Source organism: Guillardia theta, assembly GCF_000315625.1.
Source record: "Guillardia theta CCMP2712 unplaced genomic scaffold GUITHscaffold_189, whole genome shotgun sequence".
Classification (NCBI taxonomy): domain Eukaryota; class Cryptophyceae; order Pyrenomonadales; family Geminigeraceae; genus Guillardia; species Guillardia theta.
This window is the reverse complement of record NW_005434487.1, coordinates 48,046-64,568: the sequence shown is the minus strand read 5'-3', so window position 1 is coordinate 64,568 and position 16,523 is coordinate 48,046. Positions and strand designations below refer to the sequence as shown.

Sequence of the window (16,523 nt, the reverse complement as noted above, 5' to 3'; positions counted from 1 at the left end):
AGCCGTCTTTCATCGTTCTTGTAAGAGTTTGTTGGTCGAAAATTGTAAATCCAGAATGCTCTGGTTCAACCTAAATTTTCCCGTCTGATCTGCGAACTCCCATCATTCCCATCTTCGTCTTTGTCAACTTGTCTCTCCTCTCCTCCTGTCCCTGCCTCCAGTCCGATCCTGTCCTCTTGTCTCTCCATCTTGGTCCCCAAACTCGTTTATAGCTCTGCATCGCCTGGTCGGTAGGCGCTTCTCCCCTTTTTAAAAAAAACATAAAAGAGAGCCCGCCTCACTATATTTATTAGACGACCAAAAAGACAGCATCACAAAACTACCTCCATCACACGAGTATCACCGAAGGCAGTCACAGTGCCGGGCAACTTGGGGGAAGAGCAGGTGGAAGAGGTCATCGAGCCTTTTGGTCATTGGCGGGGATGTGGCAGTAACGACGGTTTGGCATGTAGATGGCGTTGATAGCCAAGTACAGGTCGAAGATGCGCGAGACTGAGGGAAACTGTGAGGAGATGGTTGCATACTTGTGACTCTGGCCGATGATGAGGTGAAGAGCGAGAGAGAATGAGCAGAAAACAAATAGTGAGGCTGAGAGCAAGTGACTGTACGATGACCGAAAGTGAGAATTGAGGTGACTAGATTGCCTGTCGCCAGTAAGAGAGGAGAGCATAGGACCTAGTATGAAAGAAGGCTGTAAGAGCTGAGGAGCTTTCCTGGAGGCAGACCGATGGTGCTCATCTTGGGGAGCAGGTCGAAGCAAGAGTTGCAAGTCATCCCGTGATGTCTGAGAAAACAGAGGAGACGACGCGCTCTCTTGGACGCCATGACTTGCTGACATACACCCGAGCGCGATGGCTCACGAAATTATGGCGATGAGTCCTAGCAGGATAGAACCGCTGAAGACGAAGCGTTCGGATGGAGGGCAAGACCTCTGCTCAGGCTCAGAGCCGGTTTTCCCTAGAGAGCGCTCTGCCAGCCATGCGGAGAAGAGTAAGTAAGCTGTCTCCCATCGGTTCGCAGACTCCAGGTGGTACATGCCATGTGAAGTCATGCAGACTTATGCTCTTTCAAGACCCTGTGAGCACCAGACTGCAGCCGATCCATGCAGTGAAGCGAAGCGTCAAGCCGCAGTCGGATGCAGATGAGGACAAGAACGGTGCTTGTCTCGCTGTCGTTCCTGTCTTCTGACTAGGTTTCAAGATGCTCGGTCGGGGGTTGAAATTGCGGTGCCATGGAATTGGGTGCAGAACGACGGCAAGCGGGACCTGAGGATTTCAGCGATCAGAGTAGAAAGTGACACGTATGTCGACAAGCTGACGATGTTTGTAGAACCGCGAAAACAAGAAGCTGCTCCAGCAATCTCAGAGAGAGATCCAGCGACAGCGAGAGCTGATAGCAAAGCTTCGATCCGAGAACTCCTTGCTGAGGGCACAACAGCAGGAGCTCTTGAAGAATCAGGTGCTTGGTAGCCAGGTCGCTTCTTGTCTCATGTGTGGCAGGATGACAAGACCAACACCAAGTCTGAGGCAGACGCGCGCGAGTACTGGATGAACCTCAAGTTTGCGGTCGAAGAAGAGATCGAGAAGGACCTGCAAACTCTCAACGCGATCAAGAAGCAGTTTCGCTCTCTGACGCATCAGGTCGCGGCAAGGCAAGGACAGGTGAAGCGTGCAGCTCCTTCTCAATGTCTCTGACATGTTCTGTTCTCAAGTCAAAAGAAGCGACGTCAGGACTTCGTTTCGTCAAGATTTCCAACCGATTAGAGGAGAATCTGCACTTTACTTTAACGAAATGTGGTATGCTGTACCATTTATCAGAATGTGTTGGAGGCGACTGACGTTTGCAAGACGAGGAAAATTCCGAGGTTTCGAAACTTAAACTGGACATGGAGGAGCTAAAGCGCGAGAAAGAATATCTTGACTTGAAAATTACTTCAAGGTATTCCTGCTTGCGATGATTGTCTCACGGATCTAAACGATTATAGGCAAAAGACGATTGAGGGCAGAAACAAGGAAGCAGTCAAACTCATCAATATCGCAAACAAGTTTTACAAAGAAAGAAGTCACTATCAGCTCTTAGCCAGCGAAAGGATCGCAGAAGCTGGTCTCGAAGCTGAAGAACATCGGGCAAAGATGCAGGACCTTGCAAACAGGATGGAGTATTACAATCAGCTGATCACGGTCTTAAGTTTGAATGTTGCTGTGCTGAATTGTGAACCAACATGCGATCAGGAGAGGCAAGAAACATATCAAAGAGAATTGTTGGAGGCACAGGCTCGGGCTAGCAACATGAACGACGATGCCGAAGAGGTTTGCAAGAGATGGAGGAGACGAACTTTTTTGATCATCCAGCGTTTCACGTCAGGTGCGGGAAATGATGCAGAAAAGGAAACAAGAGTTCGTGGAAGCGTTCGACAAGCTGATGCATAGGTGAAGTTTGAAATCCAGGCGACCCCGCTGACATGCCCTGCTGCAGCTCGAGCGTTTGGGATATCCAAGAACTGCTCAGCAAGTTTCTTGCCAAAGAGGAGCAGATATCTCGGAGCAGGTCTCTGAATCATTGCCTTGATCATCAAGCTGACTTCCATCTAGGAAGTATCTAGAAGCCTTGAAGAACGATGCTGATACCATCCGAGAAGAAACAGCGACGTTGATACACGACGCTCAGACAATGCAGGAGGAGGGAGAATTGCGACGTCACAAGTCTCATCCGCTAAGCAGAGAAATCTCCAGCACAGAGACTAGATCCGATGAGTACGAGAAGAAAATCCAAGGACAAGCAGAGACCATCCGCAAACTGTCGATGATACTTCTACGGGTCAAGTCACGGATGTCACGTTGTCCTCCTCTTGAAAGGTTCAAAGAGGCAAGAAAGAGGTGAGTGAGCGTGACTAGTGCGCACGTCACATTCAAACACTTTCATCTGATGCAGATGGGACCTGGTGAGGTCAAACTTGTGGAGAATCTCAAGGATGAAAGAGAAATCGGGCTCTGAGAGGATTCATACAGTGACTTCAACGGTAGGCAGACGGAGAGTGTGAGAAGACGGGCTTTGAAATACCTACAGAACACTCCCAAGTATGACCCGAGAAGAAAGACCATCTATGAAGAACTCTTCGACCTCGACGAGGCTCAGCAAGGGCTCAACCTCATCAATGACCTCCAAAATGTTACGATGCCCCTCTCCCCTCCTCCTCTTCCCTCTTCTCCCATCCTCCTCCTCTTCCCTCTTCTCCCATCCTCCTCCTCTTCCTCCTCCCTTCTCCTCCCTTCTCCTTCCTCCTCCTTCCTCCTCCTTCCTCCCCTTCCCTCCTTTCTCACAGCTGTACAGGTTGAAATGCAATCGCTGCGGCTGCTCACCATCGCTCAGAGGTTGAAGTTCATCCCGCAGTCTCTCATCGCGCCATCCCCGCGGGTCGACAAGAGCTCGCAGAAGCTCCGGGGGGCCTGGAAGGCCGGAGTCAAGGCCATGCTCCGGTCCCCCCACCATCCCACGGGCCGTCGAGGCTCACAAGGTTCTTTCGTGACTTGACTTGATCGGAGGAATCAGCGTGACTGAGACGGCAGAGATCAACGTCGAGGGCCTCCGACGATCTCCAAGACGCTCAATCGGGCGGGTGGAGTCGAAGATGGACAAGGAGGTGGCGCAGATCCTCCTGCTCATCCTCCTCCTCCTCCTTCTACTCCTACTCCTACTCCTACTCCTACTCCTACTCCTACTCCTACTCCTACTCCTCCTCTTCCTCCTCCTCCTCGTCCTCGTCCTCCTCCTCTTCCTCCTCCTCCTCCTCCTCGTCGTCGTCCTCCTGCTGCTGCTGTCTGACGTCAAAACAGATCAACTTCATCACAGGCCCCAAGTTCGACGTCCAGAGCAAGAGGAACAAGATTCAGATCCCGACGTATCCGACGCTCAAGGACATCGACACCCCGCGGGATTCAACGTTTGCGATGACGTCGGAGGAGGTCAAGCGTTATGTCATGGTTAGGCTTTCTTGTGCCCTGCTGCCTGCTGACCGACATGCAGGAGGTTGGCTACTCTGAGCGCGTCGTCGAGAAGATCAAGAGGATCCAGCAGAAGCGCGCGAATCAAGTCGAAGTCGGTGCCCACCCGCCGCACGTCGAGCACGCTGAGTGACAGCGAGGACTCAAGATGTAAATATTCGGTGTTTTCATACAGATGTGTATATGGCTTATGAATATTCGGTGTATTCATACAGATGTGTATGGCTTGTGAATATTCGGTGTTTTCATACAGATGTGTATATGGCTTTATCTCGGATGTTGCTATGCAAAGAAGAAAGGATACAGGGTTGTCAGGGAGACTAAAAGAATAAGTTAAATATTGCGGCTGAGAATCACGACACTTCCAAGCTCTTCCGCATCGCTACGTGCAAGTTCCACGCCTGCGTCTCCTCGTGAGCGAGCAGCAGCATGTCAGTCACAGCGACCTCTTCCGCTGTTCGAGGCTTCAGTCGCTCCCTCTGCTTCGTCCGACTCTGATCCCCTTGCGACTGTCTTACAACCAGCACACTAGCTTTGACCCCCGCACCTGCTGCACTGCCTGATGCTCCGCCGCCTCTTGCTGGACCGTCTTTCGACAGATCTGCATGCCTTCTCTGCGCATGAGGGTGAGAAGATGGTGGTGAAGCGTGATGCAAGACCTTGTCTGATCGCATCACGATGCCCCACTGTCCGAAGTTGAGAAGAGGCCTGAGGGCGTTGAGCGACCAAGATTAAGCATGAGGATGAAGCAAACCCGAGGAGGGGAATGAAGGGCTTGGGGTGGATCCTCTCTCCCTGCTCTTGGATGACGAGCTGAGGAACTTCTGGGGGGCGTGCCTGTCTCTCATCAGCGTTCAACTCACGGATCGCCTACATTAACCTTAGCTTCTCGACTATCAGGGGTTCTCCAGGGAGACGATATCCTGCCAAGTCCATCAGTACAATCATCTGCTCCTACTCTGGACTGTGTTCACCTCTTAACAAGTTGCGGGTCAAGCAAGTCTGCCAGTTCGTCAAGATGACTTGAGATGGTGTAATCGCTACAGTCGCTATCATCCTCTTCCGTCATGCTTTCTCTCGACCTAACTCTGTTTATTTTGCGTTGCGTTGGATGGGAAGATACAAAAGATTCATCGAGGTTGGAAGCTCTTTGAATAGGATCTTCGAGCCGTTTGACATTGAAGGTTGCTACGAGCTCAGAAAGGTCTGTCTTTGCCTGTTTTGCGTCCTCCAACAAGACACAAACCATTTGTTTGCGGTGGTTGTAATCCTGTTGCAAACAAGAGATTCTCTTCTCCAAGGAGACAATGACTTGATTGGTGTGTGTTCGTTCACATGAGTCTGTCACAGTCTTGCTCAGACCCAGCTCAACACATTGAAGCAAAACTTCTAGAGCATCTGCAAAGCAAGAAAATGACGTCGAGGAGGTCTTGCCATCCTTGCAATGATCTCGCAACGCTGACAGGCTGGAGGAAGCTCTCTCTAGACCATCCACGATCGACAGCAGGCTCATGGGGCTCCAACGTCTCAAAACATCAAAGCGGCTGCAAGGCATGTAAGCAATAAGAAATCAAACACGAACGTGGCCTTGCGCAAGGCGAGCTTTCTGTCTCTTTAACTCCCTTCTGTTCCCTTGCCCTCCTGCTACTAAGATATCCCTGCCCCTCCTCCTCCTGCTACTAAGATCCTCCTCCTGCTACCACACAAACACTCAGATAACCCTGCCCCTCCTCCTCCTGCTACTAAGATCCTCCTCCTGCTACCACACAAACACTCAGATAACCCCGCCCCTCCTCCTGCTGCTACTCAGATAACCCTACCCCTCCTCGTCTTCCTCCTCTCCTCTTCCTCCTCTCCTCTTCCTCTGATGTTCGTCGGTGATCGCAGCTCTGAATTCCACATTTCGGCCTGAAGTACCGTGAGTCAAAATTGAGTGAATTATTACTCAAATTTGAAGTATTCGGTAATAGAGACCTGCTCCCCAGAATGTGGGGAATAGAAATCAAGGGGGTGGGTGGTCTTGACCTGCACGGGTACTAGAATCTGTGAGTCAAAAGAAGGGGTGTGTGCTCGATGGGATATGAGGGAGGGGGTGTGGGAATTAGGAAATGGGTGGGTGGTGAACGAGTTCCTTTCGGGCAAAATGCTTTTACGGAGGGAGAGAGCGAGTGGAGAGGAAGGGGATCGGGAGCGAGAGGAGAAGGAGAAGGCAAGGAGAGACAGATGAAAAGCTCGGGGAAGATAGGAGGAGGACAAAAGATGTTTGACTTGAGTCAAGAATGGGAGGAGGGGAGGAGAAAGTGAACAAGGAAGTGAGAAGGATTGGAAAGTAGAAGCGAAGTGAAGGTCGAAATAGAGTCAGAGAATCGAAATAGAGCCAGAGAATCTACCTCGAGTGAGAGTGAACGAAAATAATTTACAAAGAGCGCCTGGGAATGTGGGAAGGAGGATAAGGAGATAATTGTTTTGGGAAGGGGGGGGCGGGGGGCAAGAGGAAAGCGCTGTTAGAAGATGGAGGGAATGAGTGAGAATGAGGAATGACATGTGTTGCTGATAGAGGACAAGACTTGACGTATATCATTTAAAGAGGGGAAGGGTGATAAAAGCAAGGACAGGTCCTGAGAGGAATGAGTCACAGGGAAGAAAGTAGGATGATTGGAACAGTGCATGCTTGTCAGACGAACTGGATCTAGCGACAAGACTGTGAGTCATTTCTCTGACAAGATGCAGCCAGATAGCATCAGGCACCTTGTTCTGAACCTTCGTTGCTTGTTGCAGATGCAGGAGGAGGAAACCAGAAGGTTTCTCGTGACCGGCGATCTGATCTTCCTAGAGGCGTCAGATCGAGGGGAATATGTGAAAGCTGATCTTGTAAGCCTTGAGGTCTTGAGTTGTCCAGCTCAATTTCCCGACTACAATCCCTCCTCTACCTTCTCTTGCGCATTCGAGATAGTCCAACATGACGACGATGAGCTTGCGGTAGCTGAGTCAGCCAAGCCTGACCACTTTGAGGACAAAATGCAGCAGGGAACGCGGCAGAGTGCTCGTCCTGTTTCTCGATCAGCAACTGCGATACGGTTTGGCTCGCTGATCCAACTCAGACATGCTTCTACCAAGTTCTACCTCTCGCTCAAGACGGACCTCGCAAGCAAGGAGCACATCGCGATGAAGGTAGAGCTCGCTCGCAGAAATGTTCTATCGAGTTGGAGGATTCTTCCCGCCATGGGGACCAAAGTAGAGGGGGAGCTGGTATGCAATCAGGACATGATCATCTTGGAGAACGTGGAGTACAACTCCATGTTCCTCAATGTCTCTCTTGACGCCGTTGAGAGCTCGGATCAGGACGGTTTCACTGCCCCCGAAGGGCCCGAACTGTTCGGTGCCAATACTCTGTCAGTGTTTCAGGTCAAGGTGGTGAGAGGAATGAACGTAAGCGCTTCTCATGACGCAGAGAAGGAGCTGATGTTCGAGGTGAACGTGAAGAATGTGAGGGGGCTGGACTGCGTGTACTTTTACCGGAGAAGAGACAAGATGCTGTTGATCGGCGACGAGTCAGCTAAGAGCGCGAGGTGGAGGAAGCAGCAGGAAGGAGCTCCCTCCGCCTCCGGTGAAGTCTGCATCTCTGCGATCTGGCGCATCGTCCCGTATAACCTGATGGGATGTGCTGAAGACGTGGAGGAGCCGACGGGGTTTCTGCTCCACCATGTTCAGAGCGATATGCTGCTAGGGGCGAATGGGGACAAGCTCGTCCTGACCAAGAAGCTCAAGGACTTCGAGATTATCTGGAGGCTGAGGGGAGCAGTGGAGCAGAGGAGGAGGAGGAGCGGAAGTAGAGTAGCAGATGGAGGCTTGAGCTGGCTTCTCCTCAAGAGGGAAGACAACCTAGAGGTGAGCTGGTTGTCCTTGAAGCGACTGGATGTGTTCAGAAGGAAGACAACGTTTGCTCTCCATCAAGCCTTGTTACGACGACACGAGGCTCCAGACATCAACGACCTCGCCATCATTGAGGTGGTGCCGCATCACCAGTGCCTTGTAGCGGATACCTTGGTGTCCTACCAGCGCAAGTTGGAGGTCACGGTGAAGCATCTGCAGCGACTGCGGGGCATGGACGAGAGCGTCTTCCGTGGCGCCAGGGACTCGCCGACCTTCTTGCGGCATCTGCGGCGACTCATGGAGGCTCTCGATCTTCATCTCGGTCAACACGCCCACCTGTCAAACCACGTCAGCAACGACCTCTTGCAGAAGCAGAGGATCTGTGACGATCTCGGTCTCCTCCAGCTGATATGCCAGCTGCTTGATGCCATTCTGTCGAACTTGAACTTTCCCTTGGAGCAACTCCGCACAAACTCGCCTGCGTTACACGCAGCCGCTCGGAACTTGTACCTTCAGCTGGGCGTGTTGTGCCACAAGAACGCCACGAACCAGGAGAGGGTAGCGGAGTTTGCGCCGATGATGCTGGATCACTTTCCAGGGAGAGTCGGATCGCTGCTCCTATTCCTCAACGTGTGCAACCGATCCAACAAATCGCTCAAGCTGCTGGGTCAGGAGATGATCTATAAGCTCCTGCCCGACCTCATCCTCAAGCGCGACGACTCGATCCTGACGTTCCTCTCAAGCTTGTGCAAGTCTGACGACCTTCCCGTGGTGCAGAACCAGAACAACGTGATGAATCTGCTGCTGCAGGATGAGAAAATTTTCTGCGATATGTTCGTCACTGACTCCGACCTCATCCTCTTCGACCGGGTCGGCAACCTCTCAGTATCAGTGCTCCTCACGTGCAGCCAGCATAACATCGTCGATCTTTCTTCAGTCAGCAAGCAGGCGCGGGAGGTGCCAGGCGTCAGGCTGATGCTCTTTCAGCTTGCGATGATGAAGCTTCTCGACAACGTGTGCTTCGGCTCCAACTCTATCTCCATCCGCAAACTCCGAGCTCTTCCCCATCAGCTGGGCTTCTCCTTCTCTCAGCTCGTTGAGCTGCTGAACAACCAGAGGCTGCCAAAGTCGCTGCGGTCGCACGCGTGCTCCCTCCTGCTCGCCCTGCACGTCGACCCTGACCCGCAGCTCTTCGATCGCTCGCAGAGGATGACCCAGACTTGGCCCCCGCCATGTGAGGCCAGCAGAAGGCCAGCAAGGGCCAGTGGACCCTTATACGAGCTGAGAAAATGCTGTTTGCGGGAGCTGGAGGCGGCGTCGAGCTCGAGGGAGAGCATCGAAGGAGACGCAGACTTGATGTTCCTCTCCTCCATCATGGATGCCGCCAGCCGCCTCCTCCACCTGGGAGAGTTCAGCGATCGAGAGCAGGAGAGCTGGCGGGGCAGCCCCTCCTTCCCCGAGCTCTCCGCGCTCTGTGCTGCTGTATTTCACCTCCTCCGCTTCCTCAGTGACGAGAAACTGCACGGGGTCAGAGCAGCAAGCCAAGACAAGAAGTCCGATATCGCCGGAAGAACGTCAGACAATTCAAAAATTAAGGACAAGGAAAAGAAGGCAAAAAGGGAGAAGGAGAAGGAGAAGGAGAAGGAGAAGGAGAAGGCCAAGGAGAGCAAGGTTGAAACGAAAAGGGAGATGAAGACACAAGCGAGATTGTTCGAATTGATCCTCAAGATCGTGGATTTCTTTCAAGATGCTCTCCGAATTGACCTCAGGTTCAAGACTGAGGCCATGGTCAACTTCTGGCACAAGTCGCTTTTTGATCGCTTCCAGTGCTCGACGTTGGAGGAGCTCGTGGAGAAGAGTAGGGCGTCAGCTGAGAGGAGGGAGAAACTGGGGAAGATGGATGCAGCAGAAATACATGAAGTGGTTGAGAGCAAGACAGAAGAAGAGGAGGAGATGACGTCAACAAAGCGAGAGGAGGAAGAGGGAGATAATCGCTTGACGATAGAGGACTACCTGTCGGATCACCAGCTCTGGTCCCAGTTGAACCCATGGGAGGAGGAGGAGGAGACGGCTGGCTTTCTGTCAGAGATGAAGACCAACTCGCTGCTGTTGCATGAGCTCTCATGGACCAAGATCGACTGGATCTCGTCTCACGAGGAGAGCCCTTTCCTCTCCACCGTCTTCTCTCTCCTCACCTGCGCCAACCTAGAGGTTGTCGACAAGACTCTCTCGCTCATCCTGGCAGTCAACCACCAGCCCTCGAGCCTCATGCTCGCCCTCAAGCGCCTCAACCTCGTGGCTAGAGACGATCTCAAGTCCTCCTTCTTCGAGCTCCACAAGATCGCCAGGAGCATCAGCCGACTCACTTTCTTCCTTGAGACTGCCATGATGGACTGGGAGCTGAAGGAGGTGCAAGACGCCATGCTCGAGCTCGCGTCCCTCACCCGCCAGCTCGTCCAGCTCCTGACCTCCCTCAGCGACGCTCACCAGCTGGATTCCAACATGTACCAGGAGGCTCAGAGGATTCTCTGTGAGCTACGGGTGGAGAGGAGCTTTGTCATGCTGCTCAAGCTGCTGTGGCCGTCGTTCCGAGGAGGGAGGAGGGAGGAGGCCGACCTGATCAGCACCGTCATGGACCTGCTGGGCATGATGTGCCGCTCCAACCAGCAGCTTCAGAGTTTCCTCCTCTGCCACATCAGCATCTTCTGGAGCTTCTTCGGCGTGCGATGCCCAGCAGCCGCCCAGCTACTTCCGCGGGTGGCGGAGGGGAACTTTGGGATCATGGAGAGGAGCAGCAGGGAGTGGGTGGAGCGAGTGGACCAGATGTTTATCCATGAGAACGTGGCGCATTGCTGCCTGCTGCTCAAGAGGATTTGCAAACTGAATGACGAGCCCTTCCTCGAGAACGTTTTCCGTATCGCCAACCTCCTGCAGAGAAAGTTCGAGCTTGTCAGAGTGATCCTCTCCTCCTTCACAGCCAGGACGGTATGGGGCAGCAGGAACGGGAAGAAGGAGAAAGAAGGAAAGGAGGAGGAGGAGGAGGAGGCAGCAACAGCTCTCTGCGATCTGTTTGCGACCATCAGCGATTGTGTTCAGATGCAATGGATGTTCGATATGAAGAAACTCCTGCCGTGGAGTTTTATCATGCGCGGGCTGAAGGAGGGAAGAGAGGAGGAGCTGAACAGGAGCGAGGAATGGGTTAGCGAGGGGGAAGAGGAAATGACGGAGTTGAAGAATAATGGTGGTATGAACGGCAAGAAGGGGAGAGAGGAGGTAGAGGAGGTAGAGGTGAACGGGGGTACCAACGGGGGTATGAATGGAGGTACAAACGGGAAGAAGGAGGAGAAGGAGGAGAGGAAGGGGAGGGAGGAGATGAATGCAAGGAATATGCTGCTTGCGCGGTTGATGAAGGCAATTTACATGAAGAAGGAAATTCAGACTCGAGACACAATCTCCCATGCTGAGACATCAATGACGGAGAGTTGGACCTGCAAAGATACAGAAAGCTTGGAAGTTGTCGATGCGATCATGAAGATAGTGAAGAGGCTGCAAGCAAAGTTCTTGACTCAGTCTTGGAGGATGATGGGAGAAGGTGAGATTGTGGACCAGGTTGACTGTCTGTTCGAAACGCTAGTCCCTCTACTCTCCTTGTGTTTCTCTCATTACTCAGTCGTGTCGGTCGCCGACTTGGTGGAGGGGCTGGTGGTGAGGGCGGAGGCTGTGCTGCAAGCCATCAGGGAGATAAAGAGGGCGGGATGGTACGGCAGGATTGACATCCACAGCTCGCAGCGAGTCGTTGAGAGGAGGCGACAGCTCGTTGACGCGTGCGAGAAGCGCGTCAAACTCTTCCTCGAAGCTGCTGGACGTGATGAGCCGCAGGCCGTCGAGACGGTCGAGACTTGCCAAGCAGACGAGAGCAGAACCTGTTCAGATCATTACAACGTCGCCCAGCTCAGCCTCCGCGCCAGCTGGAGAGCTTTCAGCATGACGTTTGTCAAGCTGGTGGACAGGGAGCTCGAGAGCCTCAACCTCTCCGCCCTCATCGCCTACCACAAGTTTGACTCCAGCACCTCGTCCGCCTCACTTCCTCTAGAGCACTACCTGATCTCCGTCTGCCGAAGAGCAGAGAAGAAGGAGAGGGATGGGGAGACAGAGGAGGAAGAAGAAAAACTCCGAGAGATGTTAGACACTCTCAGAATGAGCATGTACCTGGTGAATGAGAAGAGCGAAGAGGCTCCCCCTCTCCCCTTCCTACGAGAACGATGCAAGATCTTCGACAAGGACGAGCTCTTGTCCAAGTAAGTTGTTTCATTCCCTTGCCGTCCGATCGCTGCTCTGACCTCCCGGCAGGTGCTACCCCTCGCATCCTCTTGTCATCTCTTGGATTCAGAACAAGCTCGACGCCTGCGGCCTTATCACCTCCTGCCTGCTGCTCATCCCCAAGGGAGGGCTCGACGTGCAGACATCAGCTGTAAAGATTCTCCTCCTCCTCCTCCACAACAACAGAAGGTGCCAGGAGAGCGTACATCACTTCCTGCTGCAGGACCGCGAGAACAAGCTCTTGGGCTGCCTGCACGTGCAGCTCAGGTCGACGATCTCGCTGGTGGAGGGCTACAAGTCCCTGCTTGACAGCGCCATGAAGCAGTCCAAGGTCAAAGTCTTCAGCAGGACCTGCCGGCAGGCAACGCTCTTTGCTCGCCTGCTGCACATGCTCTGTGTGGGCCCGATGGTGCAGATGCAGCTCATCATGTGCGAGCAAGCGCATGCCGAGCAGTCTGTCGACCTGCTGCAGGACTGCGTTGACCTGCTGGAAGCAGCTCAGCCGTTCCTCGAGGTCAAGCTGGAGAATCTCGAAGTGGACCTGCACAGTCTGAGCCTCCAGCTGGTGGAGACGATCTCCGAGATGGTGAAGGGACCCAACGCGGTCAACTTGAAACTCTTGTGCAGAAGCAACTTCTTCATCACTTGCAACAGAATCTTCCTGCTGAAGCTGATCACTGACGATGGGGTTTCCTACGACGCGTGTCTGTACGATCACTACCAACCGCCCGTGAAGTACAAGAAGAAGAAGGCAGAGAAGGAGGAGGAGGAGACGAGGGTGAACCTTCAAGACCTTCACTCGTGTCTTCGCATCGCAGTCATCGAGAGCTTGAACGCGATCCTCGAAACGTCCTGGGATCTCACTGCAGCTCGAGTGATGTACAAATGCTTCGAGTGGGGAATGATAGTCGACAACCTGATCGAGATCGGTTCACTGCTGAGGTTCGACAGCAAGACTTCCTCCTCTTTCTTCTCCAAGCTCAAGAAGCGAAAGATGAAGACGACTGGGCTCACGCTCTCCCCCTCCTTCTCCCTCCTCCTCCGCATGGAGTTGTTCCGCCAGTTCCACTTCCTCACCTACTTCAAAGACCTCGACGTCTCGCAGGAGAGCGTCAAACTCCTCAACCGATTCGAGCAGGAGGCGCCGCAGACCTTCAAGCACCTCCGCAAGCACACGTCTGAGGTGGAGCTGGAGAGGAAGGAGGGCAGCAGCGGTCAAGTGCGCCTTGAGAGGATCTTGTTCATCCTTGACCCGCGGCTGAGGAAGATGTCGCACAACTCGCACCTCCAGGACAACATGCTCGAAATGATCGGCTCCATCCCCACCAACGAGCGCTACACCAAGTTCTCTCTGCTCATGACAGGCCTCCGCTCCTTGAACAACAAGATCCTCTGGTTTGAGGTCTTCGGCAGCAAGCACAACATGGATCAGTTCCTCTACCTCCAGCGCTGGGTCAACAAGTCAACTCTCTTCCTCTCCATCCTTATCAGCTGCCTACTCCTCGTCATCTACGGCATCCCCATTGACCCCAACTCGCACGCTGTCCTCGCAGGCGGCAGATTCTACTCCAGCAAACCTCCAGCTGGCTACAGCGACGCCCCCTACCCCTACGCCCAGCTGACCTCCAACCCGGGGCAGGCGACAACCATGAGCTACGTCATCAAGCAGTCCGACCTCTCCCTCAAGTATCGCCTCCACCTGAGCAGCCGCTGGACCAGCTTGGAGGAGTGGCAGCTGTGGCCCGAGGGCAAGCAAGTGACGTTGATGCTGTGCTGCCTGCACCTCGCTCTCACTCTCGTGCAAGCTCTGTCCTACCTCGTGCTGGAGTTCCCCGTCGAGTGGATGTCGTTCTTGGAGGAGGAGAAGAGGAAGCAGAGGAAGAAGAAGAAAGAGCACCAGGAAGAGTCAACGTCCAGTCAGGTCAGCCGTTTCAACGGCCGCAAGTACCTCATGAGCATGCCTGCCCTTCCGCGGGTCAAGAAGGAGTCGACAGGAGCATGGCTACCTCTGCGCATGCTGAAGCACAGCTACAAGCTGTGGTACGTGACGTTGCTGACGACCATGTCGCTCCTCGGCGTCATCTCCTCCCCCTTGTTCCAGGTCTTCTGCATGCTCGACTACTTCCAGCAGCCAGGAGGCAAGATGGTCACAAGGTCCATCGTGGTGGGAGGGCCGGCGCTGCTCCGCTCCTTCGCCGTGGGGCTGATCTTCCTTGCCGTCTACGGCTTCCTGGGATACACCTACCTGTCCAATATCGCGGTTCAGGCGCGGGAGAGCTGTCACTCGCCCTTCCAGTGCGTGTCAAAGTTCGTCATCGACTCCTTCGGAGGAGATCTGAGAACAGTCATCGGGTCAGGCAGCGCCTGGTCCTTCCCTGCCCTCATCCTCTACAGCAACTTGTGGGACGCGGCCCGGACTCTCTTCATCACCTCCTCCATCATCTTCTGGTCCTTCCTCCTCCAGCCCGTCGTCACCGGCCAGATCATCGACGCCTTCCGCAAGATCAGGAAGGCGAGGAACTCGACGGCGAGCTACCTCAAGTCCCGCTGCTTCATCTCGGGGACCGAGGAGTTCAAGTTCCACGACTTTCCCGGAGAGTGGGAGAAGAGGGAGGGAGGCAAGTACGTGTGGAACTACCTCTACCTGTTCCGCAAGCTCCTGAACGAGGATGACATGGGCTTCAGCCTGCCCATCCAAGCTGCTGCAGCTCACCTGCACAACGACAAGATCGACCTCTTCCCCAACGGCTCGTTCTGGCGCGCAGCGAGGAAGGCAGCGAGCCAGCAGGCCGAGCAGCAGTCGTCTCAGAAGCTACCGGACGAGAAGGAGATGCGAAGTGAACTCGCTGAGAGGCGAGGAGAGGTGTCCAAGTTTACGGAGAGGTGAGCGAAACTGAAATACGTGTCTGCGTGCGCTGCCGTGTTGTGCTTGCAGTGATGTGCTTGCTGTGATGTACGTCCTGTGATCTAAGTTTTGATATACATGTTGCTGCACATGCTTATTTACATCATGTACATGCTATTTTCACCTAAACATGCTGATTGTGTGAGTTACTTTGTCGTCAGAGTGGTGAGATTGCAGCAGAGGCTGTTCATGATCTACGACAAACTCGAACAAGGTGAATGACGACTTGAGTTGGTCTGCAGACTAACACTCTCATGTCAAGATACCAAGAAGATGTCATCTCCTTCTCTTTAGTTTGGTCCCGTTGCTTTTTCAACTGATCACATGGGAAGATGGCACGAGGGACATGAAAAATTCGAAAGGATAAGATTGACGAGAAGAACAAGATAGAGAAGGGTCTTGGATAGAAAAATTGACAAACTTGCTGAGTTTTGATGAAAAAAATTTGCATCTAGAGCTTCACGTCGCTCGATGTTATCCAACTTCGCTTAGAGGAAGACAGCAGCGCTGGAGCATGCCATTCAGTAATACCCCTTCTCCTCCCCCTCTCCTCACCCCTTGGTCTTGAGGGGGCAGCCAGGGCTGGCGTCCTGGGCATATCCCCATCCAGTCTCAGCTCCATTGCAGGGGGGAGAGCTACAGCAGGAAGAGTCAGGGAGAGGGAGCGGCAGGAAGGGAACACGGGTCGACCTGCAGGAGTAGGTGTCCTGAACCCACCAGCCGCTGCATCCTGGTCGTTGTTAGTTGCTTTCAAGGCAGAGCATATGAAGAACCATCGAAAGTTCCCCAGCCCGTGGTCTCGGGGGCAAAGAGAGACTGCAAGGATATTCAGCAACCCCGATAGAGGAGGAGGAGGATTTCTGACCTGCTGCTGAAGGTTCTGAACAGGCACAATCGCAAAGAGCTGAGAAGGAAAAGTGTTAGGGTTTGTTTGAATGGATTCCGCCTCCATCTCTCCTCCAGTCAACCATCTCTACGTCAATTTTTTTCTCTGAACTCACTACCCTGGAACGTTTCCTCCACATTCTCCCAGCATTCTCTCCGTTGGACAACCCTCTATCATTCCCTACTCATTCATTCCCGTTTCCTCTCTTCATCTCCCGTTCTCCTAATTATTTTTTTTCCTCTCCTCTCTTCTCCTCTCTGTCTCTCGCTATCTCTGTGTCTGCCTTCCTCTTCTTCGCCCCCCCCTCCCTCCCCCTCCCTTCTCTCATCTTCGCCCTCCCTCTTTGTTTTATCACCCACCATTTTGTCTTCCGCGGCTTTCGGCGAAGGGACGCGTAAAGGTCCACATCCCCTCTCAATCCCAAAGTCACATCCCTCATTGATCCACATCCCCTCACTGACCACTCTTAGTCGGGCTATTAAGAAACCTTTACTTGCATGCAACAATAATCTTCTCACTGAGTCGGCCGCGTGCCCGC

The 16,523-nt window shown here is 53.4% G+C and overlaps 4 protein-coding genes across 4 annotated transcripts in view; 2 read left to right on the top strand and 2 right to left on the bottom strand.

The window, feature by feature from the left end:
* The first annotated feature begins 752 nt into the window (after positions 1 to 752).
* On the top strand, positions 753 to 4,352 carry GUITHDRAFT_166526 (hypothetical protein). Its single transcript, XM_005820135.1, has 18 exons — positions 753 to 1,027; positions 1,073 to 1,156; positions 1,201 to 1,286; positions 1,330 to 1,458; positions 1,500 to 1,661; positions 1,712 to 1,796; positions 1,848 to 1,938; positions 1,985 to 2,180; positions 2,232 to 2,309; positions 2,365 to 2,429; positions 2,476 to 2,547; positions 2,592 to 2,876; positions 2,932 to 3,019; positions 3,067 to 3,168; positions 3,331 to 3,514; positions 3,567 to 3,640; positions 3,834 to 3,980; positions 4,024 to 4,352. Exons 1-18 carry the CDS (start codon positions 916 to 918, stop codon positions 4,132 to 4,134), a joined length of 2,151 nt encoding a protein of 716 aa, XP_005820192.1. The 5' UTR covers positions 753 to 915; the 3' UTR covers positions 4,135 to 4,352.
* A 2-nt stretch (positions 4,353 to 4,354) lies between these two features.
* GUITHDRAFT_120610 (hypothetical protein) lies at positions 4,355 to 5,514 on the bottom strand (the record flags this gene model as incomplete). Its single annotated transcript, XM_005820134.1, has 7 exons — positions 4,355 to 4,402; positions 4,448 to 4,503; positions 4,549 to 4,615; positions 4,661 to 4,709; positions 4,756 to 4,838; positions 4,882 to 4,924; positions 4,976 to 5,514. The coding sequence occupies 7 exons, from the start codon at positions 5,512 to 5,514 to the stop codon at positions 4,355 to 4,357; spliced, it is 885 nt and encodes a 294-aa protein (XP_005820191.1).
* Positions 5,515 to 6,668: 1,154 nt separating this feature from the next.
* GUITHDRAFT_120609 (hypothetical protein) lies at positions 6,669 to 15,160 on the top strand (the record flags this gene model as incomplete). The annotated part of the gene is made up of 3 exons (XM_005820133.1): positions 6,669 to 12,172; positions 12,225 to 15,077; positions 15,130 to 15,160. 3 exons carry the CDS (start codon positions 6,669 to 6,671, stop codon positions 15,158 to 15,160), a joined length of 8,388 nt encoding a protein of 2,795 aa, XP_005820190.1.
* A 351-nt stretch (positions 15,161 to 15,511) lies between these two features.
* Positions 15,512 to 16,523, bottom strand: part of GUITHDRAFT_166525 (heat shock protein 70-like protein) — a gene marked incomplete at its 5' end in the record, with an annotated part of 5,437 nt that continues 4,425 nt past the window's right edge. Inside the window, 5 exons of the mRNA XM_005820132.1 lie at positions 15,512 to 15,606; positions 15,655 to 15,735; positions 15,790 to 15,829; positions 15,873 to 15,915; positions 15,965 to 16,003. Of these exons, the coding sequence (XP_005820189.1) occupies positions 15,588 to 15,606; positions 15,655 to 15,735; positions 15,790 to 15,829; positions 15,873 to 15,915; positions 15,965 to 16,003 (222 nt within the window). The 3' untranslated portion in view covers positions 15,512 to 15,587. The remainder of the gene's footprint in view (positions 15,607 to 15,654; positions 15,736 to 15,789; positions 15,830 to 15,872; positions 15,916 to 15,964; positions 16,004 to 16,523) is intronic.